Source organism: Haliaeetus albicilla, chromosome 8 (assembly GCF_947461875.1).
Source record: "Haliaeetus albicilla chromosome 8, bHalAlb1.1, whole genome shotgun sequence".
Classification (NCBI taxonomy): Eukaryota; Metazoa; Chordata; class Aves; order Accipitriformes; family Accipitridae; genus Haliaeetus; species Haliaeetus albicilla.
The window spans coordinates 40,650,431-40,671,983 of record NC_091490.1 but is presented as its reverse complement, the minus strand read 5'-3'; the positions used below and the strand labels follow the sequence as shown (position 1 = coordinate 40,671,983).

General features: G+C 46.9%; 1 protein-coding gene across 4 annotated transcripts; it reads left to right on the top strand.

Moving 5' to 3' along the window:
* The first annotated feature begins 3,355 nt into the window (after positions 1-3,355).
* Positions 3,356-21,167, top strand: ACSBG2 (acyl-CoA synthetase bubblegum family member 2). Of its 4 annotated transcripts, none has more exons than XM_069790175.1 (15): positions 3,356-3,445; positions 8,033-8,162; positions 10,566-10,645; positions 11,246-11,487; positions 12,511-12,599; positions 13,181-13,301; positions 13,750-13,830; positions 14,339-14,488; positions 14,689-14,865; positions 15,475-15,656; positions 15,922-16,155; positions 16,865-17,082; positions 18,032-18,171; positions 19,106-19,352; positions 19,751-21,167. In XM_069790175.1, the coding sequence occupies exons 2-15, from the start codon at positions 8,038-8,040 to the stop codon at positions 19,864-19,866; spliced, it is 2,202 nt and encodes a 733-aa protein (XP_069646276.1). In that variant the 5' UTR covers positions 3,356-3,445; positions 8,033-8,037; the 3' UTR covers positions 19,867-21,167. The 4 variants fall into 4 exon arrangements, with proteins under 4 accessions (XP_069646276.1, XP_069646275.1, XP_009915523.1 ...); XM_069790174.1 differs by lacking the exon at positions 3,356-3,445 and adding an exon at positions 6,828-6,846; XM_009917221.2 differs by lacking the exon at positions 3,356-3,445 and adding an exon at positions 7,523-7,654.
* Positions 21,168-21,553: the final 386 nt, after the last annotated feature.

Here is a 21,553-nt window from a genome sequence, read left to right as displayed (position 1 = left end):
AACCTAGCACTACCGAGTCCACCATTAAACCATGTCCCCGAGTGCCACGTCTACACATCTTTTAAGAACCTCCAGGAGTGTGTCTACACTCAGGAAAAGGTGACTTATATCGCAGTAGCCGACAAGCTGTAGCCTCCCAGGCATAGACAACCAAGATGCTGCTGTCCTACTGCAAGTGATCCAAGCAGACTGTTAACTGGAGGTTTTATTGAAATCATGCATATATCTGCATTTTCAACTCGTTGCAATATCTGGGTATCCTCACCATAAAATTTACCGTCAGGAACAAAATGGATTCTAGGGAGTTTTTGGTCCTCCCTTCAAGGTCAAGCCTGTGTTATTGACAGAGCTCGAGGCTGCTTAACTTGGAGCCATCGCCCTCTCTCTCACAATCTTGCTCACAAGCACAACTTAAAGGTAATGTGAAACTTTGATTGTTAAGAGTGACCCTATAATGGAAAGGCATCTTCAAAGGGGAAGGTTTTTTAGCATTTCTTGAATACTCCGTATTTGCCTGGTATCTTCTGCAAGCTTGGTCCGCAGTGAGACTCTGTAACCAAGAACTCTTCCCCAGCTCTCACACTTCACAACCTGCCTTTTCTAAGGGCAGCAGACGCGACAGTTCCTCAAACCTGTGTCAAACTAAAATTATAACTTTATACTAGTATTTGGATAATTTATTTTATTTGGATAATCTATATTAACCCTCCAATGTGGGCTGGCTGACCATTTAGACACAATTGTTAGGTCTGCTTTACAGAGCCGAACACTGAGGCACTATGCTTGCTTATCTGCTCCTTTACTATAAAATACACAGCTTTGCTTTGGATGTTGGTCTTGGCAGGAAGCACACCACAGGGCATGGCTTCATCTGCAGAGCTGTGTTGATTGGCCTCAGATGAGAAACTGGCCTTTATTCCCTTTGAAGTCCCAGAGACCGAAAATATCTCTGCAGACAGTAGATACTATTATACTTTTCTTCACTTGCGTCTCTCTTCCCTGTAGCCAACAAATGCAGGATTAAGACATGTATTTAATGGCTTTTTTTTCCTTTTTTCTTTTCCCATGTGCCAATCTATGTAACTTATGCTGGTTGCAATTTTCATGGCATGAAAATTCAATAAGATTAATCACGAGCCAGTGATTGGAACAACTGATACCTGCAAAGACTTTCCAGTCTTTCCTGGCCTAGCCAGCCATTGCTAAAATTCAGCCCAGGCGAGCGATTCTGTACTGTGCTAATATTTCCTGGAGCTGCTCGGGCCACCCTGCTCTTGGTGCCTCAGAAAATGAGAACCCTGGGACTCCACTCGAGTTAATTGCTAGTAAATATAGAGCCAGCAAAGGCGATACTTGACAAAGGGTGCAGCTACTGCAGTGCATTTGCTAGTTTAAGCTTAACTCCTCCATGTTTGTTTAGAAAGGGCAGGGCTCTGCTACCACCGGTCAATAACGGTTCTTGTAGTTACTCCAAGTATAAGCTGATCCCCTGCAGGCAGTGAGAATGGTTCCTCTCCTCCCTCTGGCAGAGTTGCCTGAGGACCATCCGCACTTATCTTTGCTCTTATCTGGTCCTTCACCAGTAACGTGGTCCCCTTTGGTCCCAGAGTTGATGGGAGTTTTGCAAACACCATGGCATCTACTTTGGTAGTGATGCAACCTCAGTTTGATAGACAAGGACACTGGGAGCACAAAAAGCAGCTTGCCCAAGGTAATTCGTTGGCTCAGGGCATGGCCAAAAATAGAACTGGTTACTCCTGCCACTTCAGTTAGCCTTTGGGCATGCCACTGAATCTTTTCTTGGTTTGCTGAGAATTATGTGCCCCTTGTCAGCACAGCAGATACTGGCTAACGACCAAGGCATGACTGGAGTAAGAGGGTTAGTGGTCTGCTAAGTCTACAGATCTTTCTGATTTTCCAGATGCTGTTTGTATCCTTGGTCTTCAGAATAGATTTGCCATCTGAATCGAAATGGGGCCACGCAAAGGATTTGGACAGGCTGCAGAGAGGAGGAGATGAGATAACTGGGGGAGAGAGGGCAACATAGTGGAGCTGCAAGGAAAGGCTCAGACTGCAAGAGATGTCAAACAGCCAACAAAGCAAGCACTCCTGGGTGCCTGGACCTGCAGACGGCACGGTGCAGGGCTCCTGGGGCTGACTTGGCAGTCACCGTCTCACTGTGCTGCTGCTGTTTTGCAGCTGCAACATCCTCGGTGCTGTTCTGTCCTCTGGACCTGCTGCTGCTCCAGCTGCGGCCCTGACCTTCTGGCAGGAGCTTCTCTCATGACATATTCCTTAGGTTTGCTCATCAAGTAAATGGCACAAGCCATACCCTCCCCACCCCATGTGAGTGGGGAATATGTCTGGGCGGTGGGGGGAGGGAGAGAAGAGTTCACAGGAAAAAACCCAATGTTTAGGAATTCTTGGTCTGCACGAGCAAAATAGCAGCAATAATTCATTTGACGGATATAGCTGTTTAGCTAACAGGATAAACAAAATTCTGGCTTTTGTGCAACTTTATCAGCTAGAAGCAACTGAGAACAGTCAGATGATCTACCTGACCATAACCTTTAAAAAAAAAATACTGTAAAAAAAGTGCCACTGGACTTTAGTTTCAATCAGCAAGACCCAGGGAGGGCAGGAGATGGTGGAGCCGGCACCAGACCACAGGTTCTGCCCTGGGTCCGGTAATGGCTGCCGCCACAGCCAGAACCGCCCGACGATGCTTGTGCCCATAACGATGCTTGTGCCCATAATGCTGTTCCACATTATACTGATCAGGAAACAACAGCGTGAGGCTGGGTTTTGGGTTTTTTTGTGGGGGGAGAGGCCCAGCCTCCTCGTCCGCCGCAGCCAGCAGCCATCGCCCCACCGTTTCTCTTCCTCTCGCTTTTATTTCTCCTCGCTGGGCAGAGCAGGCCGCCCAGCAGCCTGCTGCCCGCACAAACACCTCACGTTTGCGGCCGAGTACCGATTTCTGAGGTGCAGCCGCTCTCCCCCGGTTTCGGGGTGACGGGGGGCGACTTCGCGCCTCTCCCACCGCTACGCTGGCTCAGCCCGTCCTGCCTTCGAGCCTGAGGGAGCTGAGTTGCGCTCGGAAGGGCCGCCGGTGCTCGGCCCGGGGCCGGCGGGCGACGCTCAGCTGCGGCCCGGCCCGGCGGCGGGGGGAACGACCGCGGGTGACCTCCGCCGCGGAGGCGGGAAGCGGGAGAAGGAGGGGAGGAGAGGGGGAGCGGGGAGGCGGGGCCTCGCCGCCTTCCGACAGGCGCCTCGCCCAATGGCGCGGCCGCGCGGGTCTTTCGAGCGGGGCGGGGGGCGGGGCGGAGGGAAGAGTCCCGCCTTTTCAGGGCGGTGGCGCCGCTCCCGAGCGCTCTAAAGGGCCCCGCGTGGCGGCGCGCGGCAGCTGCCGTCGCGCCGGGTGGGGGGGTTCGTCCGCGTTCCTGAGGTAACGGCGCGTGCGCGGAAAGGCGGGGGGGGTGGGTGTCGTCCCACGCGGGTGGTCCCGCCTTCCGCTCGCGGTCGGCTGCGCGTGGCGAGGGGCGGTTTGGGGAACCCGCTAGCGCCCACGCGTGTCGCGACAGGCCCGTGTCCCGTCCCCTTCTCCCCCCCTCCTGGCGCTGGGGGGGGTCTCGGGTCAGCGGTCTCCGGTCTGGCCGGGCCTACGCGATGTCCCTGTGGATCTCTGGGTGTCCCGAGTGGGAGGCTGCGCGGCTGTGGGGCTGGGGTGGGTGTTGAACCCGCGCCTGAGCCCACCCGTCTTGGGGTGTGTGGGGGTGTCCCTCTTTCACTGCAAAATTAATCTTTCTGGCAACTGCTGAGCTAACTTCTCTCCACGCCCCCTTCACGAGTGGGGCGGCCGAGCCGACAGAGCCGAAATACTAACGAGTTTTTGGTTAAATAAACCCACGGTCCGTTTGGGGCCGACCCCTCTGGTCAGGGGGGCAGCGCTGTGGGCTGAGGCAGAGGAGAAGGCCCGTCCCTTCCCCGTGGGCAGCGGTCACCAGTGCTGTCCCAGTACAAACGGTGAATTAACGTGAGGTGACCCGAGCGTGCTGGGATGCTCCAGTCCCGACTGCGTCGCCGGCTCCGAGGCGGGCTGGACTTCAGGTGGAGATGAAATCTTGGGCGGTGTGGAAGCTGGCAGAAACACGGGTGATGTGTCTCTGAAAATGTATCCCTCTGCTTTCTTACTCTGCCTGAGGGGATTTCCCACCCGCGGGCAAATGAGCGCAGATGGTGTAGTAAAGCGAAGAGCAGTTTAGGAAAGAGGAACTTAACAGTCTCCTGGTGAGTCACATTGCTGGGGATTTCACCTAAAATATCCCGGTGTCCTGGAGAAGCCTTCTGCATCAAATTTAGAATAACAGCTTTGGCGGTGGCCAATGCCTCCAGCCCTCGGTGTCAGCCCACACCGGTGCCCTTCTCGGGGTGGGCAAGTCCTGGGTCTGGCTGACAAAGTGATGTTCTGTGGGCAGCTCTGTTCAGCCTGCGCTCAGCTCCGAAGGGGCTGCGGTGAAGTCAAATGTCTGCCTGCAGTTGTGTTGTTCGTTCAAGATCTTTGGCGTGGTATCATCCTTGTAGAGGTTGGGGTTATTTTATCTCGTGTTCTCTCCGCTCCTGTATCGGGAGGGCATCAAATAATTTCCCAGCACAGCTGTAAGCCGACCTGTGGTACTGCCCAGGAGAAGACTTCTAGTGCTTAGGAAGTTTTTATCACTGCTCTTTTAAAAATGGAATTTATTTAAAAGAGGAAGAGGGGGTTGCTTGGCTTCTGTTTCCTCACTTAATAAATATATAAAGAAAAGAACAAAAAGGCCACGTTTCAGTTTTGGTGGAAATGTGGAAAGGCAGCGGGAGAATGTGGCAATCTCCTAAAGCTGATCTGCACAGCAAAAATTGGACCGGATCAGACATGATGTCTTTACCAGTAAAAAGAAAAGAAATCAGCCACAGGAAGCAAAGTGGGCTGTGCTGGAAAATGTCAAGATGGCTGATGAACATATGCAGTAATTTGAATTCGAAGTGATGTTTTTGAAACTCTATGTGTGTTTTAAGTAAAGTCATGTTCAGAGCCTATTATAAATGTAACCTTCACTCCTGTCTCATTGACTGTCATAAGTTTGCACATAGTCAGAACTTTTCCTTTGTTTTGTCAGTGAAGCTCCACAGCAGTTTCAGTGGAATCGTTCACCAGCTTCCAGTTCTTCTAGGACACAGAGCTCCCTCAAAGCAGAAGAAGCTTTGTATTTAAATGGCTTAGGTTGTCACACAGGCTTAATTAAAAGGGAGGTTTCTTTCAGCAGGTTTTTGTTTGGGGGTGTGTTCTTCATGTTCCTGAACATCCGTGGTGCATCACAGTGTGTTAACTCCTCTGGAAACAGCATGGGGCAGGAGAGGAGCATTTGTGATCCCATTCACCCCCAGTGAGCTACCATGAGCGTTGAGCATGGCTCTGGTAAGCATGTCCGTGTTTTCCAGTGGCTTGTGTAGCATAGCTGTGTTGGTAACTGAGCATCAGAGAAGGAAGGGGCTAGCTACGGTACTTAGCAGAGTTAGTGAGAGTCTATATGTTGGCAAATTTTTGTTTCTAACCTAAATTTGTTATATAAAAATGCATGACTGACTTGGGATTCCTGTAGCCTGTGTTCACAAGGAAATTTAAATTTGTACAACCAGGTTGCACTTCAGCTTTCTGTTTCGTGGTGCAGGTGTACGTGGGCGCTCCAGAAGTTCCGCTGCTGCTGGTGCAGCGAGGTGCTGCTGCCCTCTTGGTGTTGAGGGCCGTGTGGCATTAACATCTAGATTCTCCTTGAAGAACCCATCCTGCTGGATGTGGTGGTGACAGTGATGTCCTGCTGTCTCTCCCTGGACTTTCCAGTTGTGCAGCCTCGTGTCCTCGATCTTTGTGCTGTACCCGCTGTGCCCACACTTGGGAACCAAACACCCATCAGCAGGAGACCCTGCTGTCGGGGTTGTGCCCCATACAGGGGGTCTTGGTGAAGAGCATGTGCACAGCGCAGCGAGGGCAGATTGCAGTTATGGTCTCCAAAACGCTTTTTCCTCTTGGGTGGCTGGGGATGATGCAGAAACCTGCAGCCTACCAGCCTGTCTGGGAGATGAGGCTTCTGCCTTTCTTTGCCCAACGTGTTTCCAACCAACCTCTGCCACCCAAGAGCTGGCTGGGCTGTGCTGTGAGATAGCCGGCGTGAGGACACCTCCCATCCTTTCCCTTGAAACTTTCTTACTGTGTTAAAGAGCAGGTGGCAAGAGAAACTATAATTAGTGCAGAGAGAAAAGCTTCCTTCAGGGACATGGGGAGCCTTACACACCTTGTTGTGGGGCGCTGGGAAGGAATGTGGGTGCAGTATTGCGAAAGGGGGTCAGACCTGATGACAGCTTCGTCCTCGCCTCGTGCCTGGGACTCTGCTTGAGCAAGAGAGGCGGTGGTGACACCTCCAGCAAGCACAGCTCAGGCTGGTAACTGGCATGCTCTTCTGCATGTGGGTTTGAGTTCCCCCAGGCTGGGGAGGGAACTAAAACCCAGGTTTCACAGGTCTGGGTGGCTGCTCCTAGCACTGGGCTGCTCTGTAGAGATAATGCCCCTTTTCTCACAGCTGTCCTATTAAAAAAAAAAAACAAACCCAACAACCCAGAATAAACCGCTCTGGTGTTTTAGCCTAGAATGGGGTGTTGGGTGATGTCTGCCAGTTATCTCGGAGTTTCAGAGGTGGGATTTTTGGAGGCATCCCTTTCTCAGCTGCTTGTGAATTCAACTATTTTTTGTGTTGTGAATTGTAGTCTGTAGCAGCGCGTGGTGTGAGCGGCGACGTGTCCTTGCGTAGATGAGTAAGTGGAAGCGGGGGGGGGGGGATGTGCTTTGGGATGTGGTTTTCTGGGCTGGAGGCAGGTCTGCCTGCTGTGAATTGTGGCTGGCCGTGGCTTTCCCCACCCACCAAAGGCAGAAGGCTGCAGCATGGCTGTGTCGGATTCATTGGATAAAAGGGCTCTTTCCTATTGCTCCTGTCTGTCATCGAGACAAACATGCTCTTCACATTGCCTGCTTTAAATTGCCTCTGTCTAATGCAGGTACAAAATAGCATGCTAAAATCCACTTTTTTTTAAAAGACCGAGGTTAATGAGATTCATCTCCAGTTGGTTAGAAATCCCTTGAAACAATTAAAGCTCAGCCTGTCAAGTCATAAGCATCAAAGGCTTTTGACAAATGTAAACCTTAAATAAAATCAACGTTGCTTTCAGTGTTAGAAAACATTTTGTTTGGGTGACGACATCCCCTAATGACAAAAGTACTGAGAGCAGCGTAGGAGCTGCTGAACATGCAACGGCTGCAAAAGCACTGATTTTTATGAAAACCGGTTAAATCTCTGGGGTGTCCCAGAGCTGTGTCCCCCCGAGAGGGACCCCAAAGCCCCCTGTGTGCCCAAATCTGATGGGCAGGCATGGGGCCAGAGCTTCCTTAAGAGGCAGCAGTGTGGGGTGACGAGCCGCTTCCAATTGCAAGGCAGGCAGCACATGACATAAGATGCTCCAGATCTGCCTCCTGGGCGCTAGTTTAAAAATAAAGGATATTACACATCATCGTCAGCACTGGTCCGGAGCGGCTGTGGGAGGAGAGGCTGCACAAAGGCGATGCGTTGTAAGGCTGGACCCAGAGTCCTGCGGTGGTGGGTTTGAGGGGGGGGGTCTGAGAGCCGAATGGGAACGTTTGGGGCAAAGGGAGTGTAAAATTTAAATTGTTAGGCTCGAGGTGCTCTTTCAAAGCTGTAATTGTCACGCTTGTATTCGGATGTGGGAATGGATGTAGTATCTACCACTGATCAGGTTTTTCGAATGAACCGAGCGTGATGTGGCGTGTGCCGTGTCTGCTGTTAGAATTTACCGTATTTCATGCAAATACAGCAGTCTCGAGTTGTGTCTGTTTTGGGATTGCCTTAGTCAGATAGCTACCTCAATGGAAGCTGATTTTACTGTAGCATTTGATTGTATTTTAATTTTTTTAAACCTGTTTTTACAGGGACAATGCTGTGTGAGTCAGATGCACGTATGGCACTTGCGGAACCAGTCCCCACAGCTTATTTTAATTCAGATCCTCAAGGGAACTGTGAGGTGTCACTGGATGATGTACTGCTCAGCTCTTCAGCTAGGTTTGTCTAATTTAAGATTTTATTTTCTCTCTGGTGACTTGTATACATAGGATATAGTTTGTATTCTATCATGTTTACTTCGATTAATCAAGACTTTTTGGGAACAGAATTAAATTTGCTGTACATAGCAATCACACAGAGTATGGAGCTTGAAGTAGTGTGCATTTAATATAAACTTAAAGCACAGGAATGGTAGAATATTCTGTGTAGTCAGAAAGATCATATCTTACAAAGGAATCTTGCATAATTGTTAATTCTATGTAATTGGGAGGGCACTGATCAAATACTTAGAATACCTAGCAAGTACTACATTGTTTGTGAAGTGGTGTTGTAAACAGAGGTGTGCCTCTGTAGGGGATAGCTTCTGTGCAGTACCTATGCTGATTTTCATCAAAGTAGTCTCTCTGTAAATCTAAGCAGACTCTTACTAAAGAGCAGATTAGTGTTTAAGGGTCTATATCTCACCACAGTGTAATGGGATATAGCTGACAAAAACCTCTGTACTGAAATTTTTTCAGGCTGCATTTGAATTACATGTAGTAAGGGGGAGAAAAAGATGACTTGATTGACTGTAAGGGAAATAGCTGGGGCTTTTTTGCCCATATTACTGGGTCATTTGCATACTTTGATCATAAAAGCGGGTGGAGAAATGGTGCAGAACTATTGCAACTGAGGATTAATTTGTGCTGAAAAATGCTCTCAATAATGAGGAGGAAATGCGTAGTAGGGAACATCTCGTAATTGCTTTGGGGGAAATAAAGAAAAAAACCTGTTTACTTCCCTCTGGTTTCTGGCTTGCAGATTAGTTAGGGGAAGCAGTTCTGCTTTTGGACAGTACATGGGAGTAGCCATGTCAAATCTTCTCTATGCTTTAAACCTTATCGTATGCCCAAAGCAGTAGTAGTTGACTATCCCCTAGAAATTCAGAGAAAACATAAAACAGAGGGAAGCAGTTTACCCCTTACACTGAAATTCACACAGTGCCTTGTGCTGAGTTATCTTCTCTTTGATCTAGCAGAAAGGGAAGAAAATGTGGGGCTTGGTGGGAACCCTGCCTGGATTAGGCTGAGGAGTTTGCATGGGACCAGAGGAGCCCCTGCCTGTGTGCAGGTGTGGTACGATCGTGACAGGCCGAGATGTCAGGACTTTGGGTTGGGGGTGTTGTGATGTCAGTGGTCTGCACCCCTTCTAGAAGACCCAGGAATCTGTGCTAGGGAGAAACCTTGCACCAAACATTGCGATGGGGAAGAGCGAACACCTAGCACTGGCATGAAGAAACAAACACCTTCGTGATGGCCTGGAGCGAAGGGCCCTGGCAGGGCTGTTTGGCAAGGCAAGATGGAAATTTTGGTTTTCTGAAATATAATCTTGGGTCAACTAAAACTTGGACCTTAGTGCTACGCCAATGGTCCAAGTGGGGTATTGCCCAGGGTAGGGGAACAAGCATCATCTGCCTGTAGCTTGGAGGGTGGGATGTCCTTCCAGGGAGCAGAGCACAGGAACTCGAATACCAGATCTCGCAGGGTCTGGCTTCTGACTCGTGGTCTGAAGTGGGACATGCGACTTGATTATTCCTTATCCTCATCACTTACAGCTGTGAGGAAGTCTGTCTTGGAAAGGGACGGAGGAAGAACACTGTTCTATAACTGTGGGCAGGTGGTGTTTCACCAGATAGGGCAAAGCTGAAAGTAAAAGGGGCAACTTTTCAGCTGGCACCACAGGACAAGTTGCTGGTGAGGAGCATGGCTGAAGTAGACAGGGGATGTGCCTGTTTGCATTCCTTCACAAACATCTGGTGGGAGCCCGATGCACTAACTTTATTAGGAATACCTAAGAACAAGATTTCCTGCTAAATCAATTTCCTGCTCTTCAGCTGGCCTAGCCTTCTGCAGGAAATCTCTGTGGGTTTCCCCACAGGGTGACGGGCCAGGGGAATTGCTGTGCTGCTTAGGAGAGAGGCTTCGTTAAACTCGCATATTGCAGACAGGAGATAAGCACCAGATCCATGTGCCCCTTCCTGCCCCCCTCCCCCTCACTGCTGTATATGCTTTGTTTCAGGCACCTAGAGCAGACCTCTGGTATTAAATTATTGCTGTTTTCTGGATGACGCATTTATGGATTCTTCTGCAGCTTATCTGAAATGATAGCTACAATTAGGACAACATACATGTGTTTAAAAGCAGCACAGGCAAAGCTTGCACACTCTCTGAGAGGGACCTCTTTCATTGCCGTAGCCATGCAGGCTAGTAAAATTAATAAAGTCGTCTGCAGAACATCAGGAACCACTAATCCTTGTTTGACACCCAAGGACTAATATAATTAAGTGATGGAGCAAGCATGCCTAAGGTGTTCTTCAGCCAGCGTGCTAAAGCTTATCCAGCGCTAATTGCTTTTGCCTTGCAGAGCTGTTGAGGCCCACAGCATTGAGACAGTTGAAGATACTAAGGTGGAGGGATGTCAGGTACACACACTTGGTTTCAAAGGTAAGTAGAAGGAATTTTTAGTTACTGTGGTGTGCATAAAATTATGTTGAAATGAGAGAGGGATTTATCAAACCATAACAATGGAAGAAGAAACTCAAATTGCAGGATGGTCTGTCCAGAAGCCTCTTGAACTTTGACTTTAAAGCACGCATGTGCTTTGAGGAGTAAGATAGGGAGCGTCACTGCCTAATGCTTGTCTACCAGGTAATAATGTGCTACTTTCAGTCCTCCTTAAAAAAAAAAAAAAAAAAAAAAGGGAAAAAAAAAAAGAAAAAAAAGTACAGTGTATATGATTGTTGCAGGAAGCAGCCACCTTACCAGTACAAGAGCTTTAGGGCAGCCACACAGGTTAGAGGGGGATGTAACTGGGAAATGTTTAACTAAATTTTGAAAGTGCTTTAGAGGCTTTATCTGTTAGTCCTGGTCTAAAATACTGGGAGTCATACGGCAAACTTGCCAAGAATAAAAGGTCAAAAAAGGGGCATTGGAGGGGGTATATTAACATTCGGTTTCATATGTTTGATACTTGTATTTGTATTTCTGCTATGGCAGCAAGCAATTTCTAAATGTAAGATGCTGAACACTTTTCTTTCAAACCAGCCCCTTCACCTCCTGCCTCCAGTGTGTGGACAACACGACGAGATGGAGAGGTCAGACTGAGGATGGATGAACAGGGCATAGGCAGTGAGCCACCAAAGACCGTTCATGAGCTGCTGCAGGAAGCTGTTAGTAAATATGGTGATTATTATGCCCTTGCATCCAAAAAGGGTGGCCAGTGGATAAAACTAACATTTAAGATGTACTATGATGAGTGCTGGAAAGCAGCAAAAAGCTTTCTGAAGGTAAGCTTTTGATTAATTCTGCTCCTCCTTCGTATTCAATTTAACTGCTGAAACAGCTGTGGTCATCTATACCTTAAACCTGCAAATTCTCTGAGTGAGTCTTAAAGTGACAGGGAAGTACCTGAACAAGCCATGAACAGCTTGGTAGTTACCACAGTGGTTTTGGTTGAATTTCTTGCAAGTTGCTTCCACATTCAACTAACAAAAAGTGCATAAGGAAACATTTAAAGAGAGATGTTTGAGGTATATGTCAAACCTGGACAACACCCCTCACGAGGTGTGTCAATTTTAATCTTTCTAAGAAAAAACTTGAAGGGATGCTTATGAATCAGGCTTAAATGTCCAAACTGGCTGAGCCTTCTGCCTGTACTGTTGGGACTTAAGACACTCAGAGAGAGAAACCAACGTTACATGTACTTACCGTTATCATTATGAAGTCTTATTTCTTGAAGTTAAGGCCACTCTGGTTTTACTCCTATGGTGGGATCTTCCATTCTACATACTTCCACTCTAGGACAAAACCAGAGAATGGCTGAAGGAGATTTAAAGGCTGGGACTTCAACAGCTGGAATTTCATAGCAAAGTGTCTCTGACTGTCATTGGAGCTTGTTGCTGGTGTCATTATTGATATCTGACATATCTAACCTGTACTAAATGACTAAATGGTTCAGTAGATGTTGTTTAACTTGACCTCTCACCTTCTCATTGCCAGCCCAAAGGGAACTGATGACTACCTGGATTGCAGTTTTATAGTACCGTTAGGATCAGTGAGCTAGTGATACTGAGTGCAGACCTAAGCAAATCCTTTTTTTTCCCCTGCCTACTGATAAAGTGGGACAGTGTCTGATCTGAAACTTAACTGGTTCCATATTAGGTCTTGGGAAGTTTTTCAATGTGAATTATCGTATATAATAGCATGAGTTTTTCCCTTGACATTGTGCTCACAGCAGAGATCTGTAAATTAACTCTAAGCATTCTTCAAAGGGAAAACAAGATTGCTGTAATCTCATCTCTTGTTTACAGCTGGGACTAGAGCGTTTCCATGGAGTGTGTATCTTGGGATTTAATTCTGCAGAGTGGTTTATTGCTGACATTGGAGCTATCCTTGCAGGGTAAGAATGAGTGTTGTCCCTTGACATGCATTTTGCTTTAGCATTCAGATAGTAATTTCAGTATTCATGTGAGAAGCAGTTTTTGATTAAAAACCCACAACAAACCAAACAAAAACCCAGAACAAAACCAACTGCTTATATTTGAGTTTAATGAAGATAGCTAGAACCTAAACTCTCTCTCTATTTCATTATGAATTAGTGAGACAAATTAATTTTTTTTTAGCCAGTTGCTTCTCAGAATAAGATGAACAGTAGGTTAATCCAAAAGCATGCTTACTTACACTGTGATTAATAATATGATGGGAAATGCCAGAGAATCACAGCACTGGATTTTGATACCCTTCTTCTACCTGAGACATTTTGGTCCCTTACACCATTCTGACATTTCCCATGCCCCAGAAGAGAGCCTTTGCTCTTGGAATTAAGCTCTCCACTTTTTGTTGTTGTTCTATGGGATATTTTTCCTAAAGTTTTTCCTCTGTTAAAGTTTTAAATGGTCTGAATTTTGCCAGCAACTCTACTTATCCTCTAATACTGTGTTTTGCTTTTCTGTTTTGTTTTTTTTTCCTTTTCTTTTGTAGTGGAGTGGCTGCTGGTATCTACACTACAAACTCTCCTGAGGCCTGTCGTTATGTAGCAGAGAACTGTAGTGCTAATGTTCTGGTTGTGGAAAACCATAAACAGCTGCAGAAAATCTTAGAAGTAAATACACTTTTTAAATGGCTGGGGGCTACAGCATGCTGTTGACAAATGTGGGAGGGTAATACCTGAGGGAAATGGTGGACCTGAAAGCAGAGGTGAACCCATCGAGCCTACTTGGTGTGCTCCCTGTTCAAGCCAGATGAGTGGTCACTAATGCTAAATCTCATGAGAGGTTAAATGGTGGTTCCACAGCTTAGCAAAGCCTTGAGCTTAAAATCTGAGAAGCCAAAATGAACAATTGAGCATCCTCTAGGTTGTCTGGCAACATTGCAGTCCAAATGATTACTGTCTCCAGTGAGGCTTCCCCATTCTTTTTCAATAGCACAGATGAGATTCTCTTAGCTTTATTTAAAATGGCAACTAGCAGTAGCATGTTAAGTGGTGGGTTACTTAGGCTTAAAAGGGACAAGCAGGATTTATTCCTTCTTAATCTCCCTTCTTAACACAGATTCAGCATAAACTACCTCATCTGAAAGCTATTATCCAGTATGGGGAAGAGCTAAAAGAGAAGAGACCAAATCTGTACTCTGTAAGTATTGGGCATCTTAATGGCTTGTAAACGCTGGCTGTGTTTAGCTGACGGCTTGCAAGCAACCATCACCTTCCACAGGACTGTCATCTTGTGAGCTTGTGTGGGTTTTAGTGAGGGATTGCTTGCCTCGCTGAAGCAGTAGATGTCTACTGTTCAAACCTCGATAATCCATGTTGTAAGGGAGGGTGTTAGCATATTGACCTCTGCAAGGCAGCCTCAGGTCCCACAGTTATTCCAGCTCAGCACTCCTGGTGAATACCAGGGTTGCTACAGAGCTAGTAAGCTTCCACAGGGTGGATCAGTCTCCTTTTCTGCTTCTTGCCATGCCTCTTGTGGCAGTCAGAAAACATTGTGGGGCTAACTGCATATTTACAACCTCTTCCAGATTATGCCAGAGGTTTGGATGTAGGAGACAGCTTCCTTATCTTCATGTGTAGCAAAAGGTTTAATTTTGCACGTGAATGATAGCCTACAAAGTGATTGAGCTCTTCTCTTATATATACAGTGGAGTGAGTTCATGGACCTTGGCAAAGATGTTCCAGATACGCAGCTCCGTGAAATCATTGAGTCACAGAAGCCTAACCAGTGCTGTACACTAATATATACCTCGGGGACAACTGGACAGCCAAAGGGAGTAATGCTCAGTCATGACAACGTAAGTATCTTTTTGTATAGCTGCCCATTCCAAGAACTGTGACCTTAGGTGGGTGCTGAGGGAGGGTACAGATCAGCTGAAAAACATGCCTGATGTTAAGATCACAGGAAATTGTAGACTTTTTTTTGTGAGCTGCATGTTCTGTGTTGTGCCTCCTCGGAAGAGCTGTCACTAAATACTGATGCGGGTTCTTGTTACAGTTGACATGGACGGCATTGGCGGCAGGGCGTTGCATAATGCTGACGGATGCTACAGAACAGCAGGAACTGCTGGTCAGCTATCTCCCGCTCAGTCATATTGCTGCACAGATGGCAGATATTTGGTTGGCAGTGACATTCGGTGTACAAGTTTTCTTTGCTCAACCAGATGCATTAAAGGTAAAAATGTAAGATGATAAAAAACCCTATACCCATCCACCTGCTTGTAGCTGGGCTGCATGCTTGAAACCAAACATGGCTGACTTATTTCATCTTTCTGAAAGCTGTGCTAACTTGGTTTGTTTGCATAGTGACCAACTGCTCCTGTTTAAGGGTCTGTTTGTTTGACAAGTATAGCCACTCTGACCTTTGCCTTTTGACTCTGTATCGCAAGCTAGGATAAGCTGACCAAGCACTTCACAACTAGGAGCTTCTGGGTGTCTCACCTGACACCAGTTCTCTGCCCCGACAGCTTGGTTGAGCAACGGCTTTGCATTTGCTCTGTCCACATTGCAAAATGCCACCACCGTTAAATCTGAGAAGAGAACAATTCTTCTCTTGGTGTGGTGTCAGTGTTGGCACTGAAAGCATTGACCCTTGCTGTCTTCTCGAAACCACTGTGGCATTTGAATGCTCCTGGGGTTCCTTTCTCTCGGTGGCACGGTGGTTGAAAATGAGCAATTCCTTGGAATTGATGGCTGAGTTGTAGGCCTCGGCTAGTGGCCAGTGCTGGCCTGAAGTCTATAGTGAAGCAATTCTGAAAGCTGTATTAAATTCCGCTTTGCTCAGGGCACCTTGGTAGACACCCTGCGGGAAGTGAGGCCAACTGCTTTTCTGGGAGTTCCTCGTGTCTGGGAAAAAATAGAAGAAAAAATGAAATCTGTAGGAGCAAAATCGTCAGCATTCAGAAAAAAAGTGGCATCGTGGGCCAAGGGAGTTGGGTTGCAGACAAACCTGAAGCGGATGAATGGGTAATTATGAACTACGCTTAAGGGATGTTACAAATATTAGGAGAACTTTACTATCAGATCAGGAGTTATATCCCATCTAACATGCCAGACTTATGGACAGTAAAAGCCAAATATAGTGCTTGGACCAGAGGGGGAGCAGCAAGGGCTGGCGGGGAAAATAATTAATTTTTTTACTGAATAAACTAAAATAGGATGCAGATGAAAGGAAGAAGGGGGAGAAGTTCTCCTTGGTGACTGAGATCTTGTAACTGTTTTTTTCCTCCAGGTATTCGGAAGTCCCGGTGAACTTCCGCATAGCCAGGCACTTGGTGTACAAGAAAGTGCGAAAGGCCATCGGGCTGGACCGGTGCACGAAGTGCTACACGGGGGCTGCTCCCATTACCAGAGAGACGCTGGAATTTTTTTTGAGTCTGAACATTCCTGTGTTTGAGCTGTACGGCATGAGTGAGAGCTCTGGGCCTCACACAGCCTCTCTACCTCACGCATTCAAGCTTACCAGGTAAATATCTTTCTGTGAGTAGAGCATTGCTGGCTGGGAGGAAGAGTTGCTTTAAGGTTTCTCTTGCATCTGGCATGTCCATCTTGCCTGATGCAGCTCATCCCCAGAGTTTTGCTGCCAGTAAAAAGTCGCTAGGGAGTCAGTTCCTTTGGTCACATCTTGCAGATAGTGACATCTGCCAAGGGCAACAGCCGTGTTACTTAAATTTAACTTGGCCTGGATTCTCTAGGAACTGAAGAGGAAGCAAAGAATTCATGGGAAGAAGGAAGAATTAGTAGCTCTAGCCTACAGTTCACTTTATTGTCAAATTAATAAATGCAGTAAGGCTCTGCTGTTGCTTTGAATGGCTTGTTCAGTCCCTGTGGGTTCAGTCTGCAGAGTGAATTCCACTGTCAGTAAAAGCTTGCTGCCAAGGTCATAAATCTTCTAATTCAAAGCTCAGGTGTGTGGGAACAATGGGTGGAAAACACCAGGTGTGTGAGCACTGATCTCTGCCATAACAACTTCTTCTGTAGTTCCCCTTACATAAGCAGATGCCTTTTAAGTTTATAAGTTCCTTGCTGAAGCAGTTGTAATAAAAAGCTGCCTGGCTTTGTTCAGGTGCTTTAGCTTGAGAGGGTACTGCTATAATCTCACTCTGCTGCTCAGCTACTGAATTTAAAAAAAAAAAAGAAGCAAGCCATGGGTTTGTGTTTGTGTTCTCTTTAAGCTGTGGAAAGGAAGTTGCAGGCTGCCGGACACTGATTTATAAGCCAGATGGAGAAGGCAATGGGGAGATCTGCTTCTCAGGAAGGCACATCTTCATGGGCTATTTGAACATGGAAGAAAAAACCAAAGAGGCAATTGATGAAGAAGGCTGGCTGCATTCAGGTGACCTTGGCAAGCAGGATAAAGATGGATTCCTCTACATCACTGGCAGAATTAAAGGTAACGCATCCCCTGACTTTGTTGTCTTGAGGTTGCACAGTACTGTGATATGATGCATTCAGACCCTGCTAATTATGTCGTTGTGGCTTGCACAGAAGAATAAATACTTTTCCCTCTAAATTATCAATACGAAGATGGCTGCAGTATGTCCTGCCACTGAGCCTGTGACATAGTGTGCGATGGGAGGAGAGGGATGACCTCTGAAACCACTGTGTGTTTGCAGAGTAGGGAAGAAATCCTCTGATTTCAGAAGCAGTACTTAATGCTTTGTTAGCTTGTTTTACAGTGCTGAACCTGTCCAGGTCCAGCTGTGTGTACTGCCAGCTCCCTCCAGTTTCAGCTAGCTTTGCTAGTTGATCGCTAAGAGAAAACAACAGCTTAATGCAATTGTGAAAATGGCTTGCAGCAAGGCAGTTCTTGGGACACCACTTTGACCAACCCCAAACAAATGCAATTTCACGCAAGATTTCAGTCATCAAAAAGAGATAAATGGTCACGCAAAGGAGCTGCTTTAAGAAATCTATAAAAGACAGCCAAGAAAGGCAGGTTCTCCTCTGCTCTGCATCACACTGCGTAACTTCAAAAGCTCCGCTTTGCCTCAGCAAATCTTTTACTTCAGTTTCTGAACAACTTGGGTACCAGCTTACATTACCTTAGAGCGTAAGGTGACTGTGGCAGGGTACTAGGGCACTCGTGCACCACACCCCATGTTCCCAAACTGCAGACATCTCCGGAGCGTTAAAGCAGCTTTTGCAATGCTGTTTGCATGCAGACCTTGGTCTGATCTCTCAGCCAGACTCGAGTCCTTCTGGTTTGCTGCCTTCTCTGGATGTTGGGACACAGACTCACTATTTGATCCGGTAGACACAAAGGACCTGAAAAGTTACTTCAGACTGTGAAGGACGGGGGAAAAACTCTAAGCATTAATCAAGATTTGACTGTTTTCCAGAGCTCATCATCACTGCAGGAGGTGAGAACATTCCTCCTGTTCCAATTGAGGATGCTGTAAAAAATGCTATTCCCATCATCAGCAATGCAATGTTGGTTGGAGACAAAGCAAAATTCCTTGCTATGCTTCTAACACTAAAGGTAATGGAAAAGAGGATGGGAATCCACCCTTGTTGCTGAATGTGTTTGATTCCAGTGAGGAAGATAACTGTTACACATTTTTACACTGTCTCCTAGAGGCAGGAGGCATCATGGAGTATGACTTGTAGCTGACTTGCAAACAGCAGTTGTAACTGTACAGAAGAATAAGTGTTGCCACTTGATTTTCTGTTGTTCAGGGCAACTGTTTCTCTCTGTACCCCATAGGGCAGAGACAAACGGAAGTAAAAGACCTAAAAGTGAGACTGAAAAAAGAAACCTTTCTGCTTTTCTTACCCATTTTGAGTAGCTCCCGGAGCAGTCTGGACAGTAACAAGCTGTCAGTGTTTTCTTTTTAAGACATGGGCTTTAAACTCCACAGTGACGCATCTGTGGTGGCCTGCACTGACTTCTGTCTAGAGACCGTGGTGGCTGGTGAGTTTTCAGGACAGTGGTAATTTGCTCATTAGCGAGACTGACTGCCAACCTCCTTGCCCTTGTGGGGGGACACAGAGCCAGGCCCTGGAGGTGGTGGTGCTGCACTTGTCTTAGTCAAGTGCCACATGTGTTGACTTCCAACAGACCATTAGGCTGCTGTGGGATGTAGCGAAGTAAACTGTGGCCTAGAAAAAAGGTCCAGAAAAAAGGGATCAACTTGGGATAGCACAGGAGGAATTTGGAAGATGAGCTCTGTACCCAGTTTGCTCCTTGGTATTGATGATGGAGTTTCATCTGCCTTTTGCCTCAACGGGTTTTCACTTGAAGCAGTGGTTTGCGTCAAGCGTATGAAAATTGCAGGGGCTGCTTAACGGGACAATTGGCACTGGGGTGGGGAAGGAGATAAGGCAAGGCGGCTTCCCATGGTGGTAAGCTCACTCGTATGAAAGGAATTAAGTGTTCAGCTATACAGCGTTACCTGTTCTGACTTGGCTTGCAGTGCAATGTAGATGTAGGAACTGGTGAGCCAGGAGATGATCTCACTCCAGAAGCTATTGAATACTGTCAAAAACTGGGCAGCAAGGCTACAAAAGTCTCCGAAATCATCAGCAGCAAAGACAAGGCTATCTACGCGGCTATCCAGAAGGGAATTTTGGCAGTCAACGAGGGTGCTGTCTCAAATGCTCAGAAAGTCCAGAAGTGGGTCCTTCTGGAGAAGGACTTTTCTCTTGCTGGTGGAGAGCTTGGTGAGTGGTGGGTGGGGAATTTGGGGTTACCCTGTCAGCCCTTCCTTGGATATTAAACAGACAACACAACCAGGACCCAGAATACACAGAGCTACCCATGGTCCTTCCTTGCTCTGGCTTTTCCATGTCAAGAGTTTTGGGGAGGGTGGGATGAGCTTCCACTTCTGTCTGGCAGAGCTGAGCTGAGCAGTGCTTACCCTTGGTTCTGTGTTGTCTGTTGCAGGATGGTTGTGCTGTTCCTATTCACAGGGGAAGGAAGGGAGATTTTACTAATTGCAAAGAGGAATTTAGAAGTCAATGTCTGTTCATGTCCTCCAGGCTTGCTTCACTCCAATACCATTTTGTGTCCCAAAATGGTTCCGTCACCATTAAAATCTTGTGCTGTATTTTCTCCTCAGGCCCAACAATGAAGCTGAAGAGACCAGTGGTGGCACAGAAGTACAAAGATCAAATTGCTCAGTTTTACATGGATGCGGATACACCAACCACAACAGAGAATGCTCTTCAGCAGTAGTGTGGAGGCTTTGTGCTGTGGACTGCAGCAAGCCTGGAGGACGATTCCCCTGCTGTCAGCCTGGGCTCCCCAGGAAGGATTCCCTGGGTTCTGTCGAAATAAATGAGGCTCAGTCATCACACCACCTTTCTGCATCGCTTAACTGTACATTTTTTGGCCTGTGTACTGCAGTGTGTTGAGTGTGTTTGTGCCCCCTGTTTTGCTGTGTCTGTGTTCTAATGCTGAGATATTCCCAAATATCTCTGCTTCCTATTTTTGTTTTTCCATTTTCATAAGGGCTATACAATATTTATCTTAAATCCATATTACATGTTATGTTTTAACCAAAGTTTTCTTTTTCTGAGCTGAATGTAAAACAATCAGGAACTGCACTTTTCCTGCTGAGGGAGAAAGGCAGATTTCTTTTTATAGTGGTGTACTTCACTCCTGCCCCATGCATGTTTAACTGCATGCTGATGACATCTGAATTATTTTAAACCTCTTTCCCCACAAACTGTCTTCTGTCAAAGATGATAAATGCTGTGTGACCACACACACTGGCTGTGTTCCACATACTGTATGTGGAACCTCACATTTACTCAGTTTCTGTGCAATATTTTGAGTCTGTTTTATCTTTGAGTTATAATGAAGCCATAAATGTATTGTTGCAGTAGTATACATGGCCTGTGCTCTGGGAAGTGTTTTACACGAGGGACTACTTATAAGGCTGTGTACAAATGTGTGTGAAATCCGTCTGTAGTCTTACAATCATAGAAATGCTGTCTAGAGTGTCCTGAAACAGGTGGAACGCTGGTGGGGTGAGGTTGACTGAGGCCCCAACAGCAAATGAAGGATTGCTTTTAACTAGAAATCATTAGTTGAATACAAGTAGAACAGCCAGCCCTAGTCTTTGGGTCTGAGTAATGTTTCCCATGGCCAAAGGCAGAGCACCAAGCGCTGTCAGGTGCTTTGAGGGGAAGCAGCCACACTATTAAATAACATGAATAGCTCAAGCAAGCTGCTGGCTGCAGCTCATAGCTGTACCTACAGCACTACCTGGTATTGAAACCTTGCTGTGGTGGGCAGTAATAGTACCTGGAACTGGGCAGCTTAGGTGGGGTTTTAAACCTAAAACTTTGTATCTGATCAGTGAAATTGCCCTTGCACATGTGCCTACAGCACCTGTATGGAGTGGTGGGTAATGCATTATTGTAACCACTGCTGATCTGCAAACTTCTGCGTTCTCAGCTGTATGAATCTGAAATGTCTCCAATGTTCAGAGGAATGCATAATAAATAAACTCTGCAGTTTGTGTCTCTTAATACTTCAGTAACACTTGACTCTGTGGTGAGGTCAGGGTCCAAGGTGACAGGGCAGTGAGCAGCAAAAAGGTTCGTTTGCCTTATCGCAGCCAGAGCCCATCCTTGATCATTATCAAGGGTGAAGATGCTCCTCGCAGCAGCAGAAGGAGACCCACATGTACAAAACACTCCAGCAGTCAGAAGGGGAATTAAGCTCCTGGCCTAAAGCTTTGCTGACAGCCTGTGGCCCAGGACTGCCTGTGCCAGAGCTCTGCCTGTCACCACATGCCAAGTTCTGAGACAGTTTGGGAGCAGCAGATAACCTCTCAGCCCCCATGGAAGCAGAGAGGGAAGGCATGCACCCACCCGAGACAAACCTCTGTTCTGGCCTGCTCACTCCCCCCAGC

Coding starts and splice junctions, on each gene's coding strand:
- ACSBG2 (XM_069790172.1), top strand. CDS start 7,541: ATGCTCCAGATCTGCCTCCTGGGCGCTAGTTTAAAAATAAAGGATATT. Junction 12,600..13,180: donor ATTGGAGCTATCCTTGCAGG/GTAAGAATGAGT, acceptor TTTCTTTTGTAG/TGGAGTGGCTGCTGGTATCT. Junction 13,302..13,749: donor AGCTGCAGAAAATCTTAGAA/GTAAATACACTT, acceptor TTCTTAACACAG/ATTCAGCATAAACTACCTCA.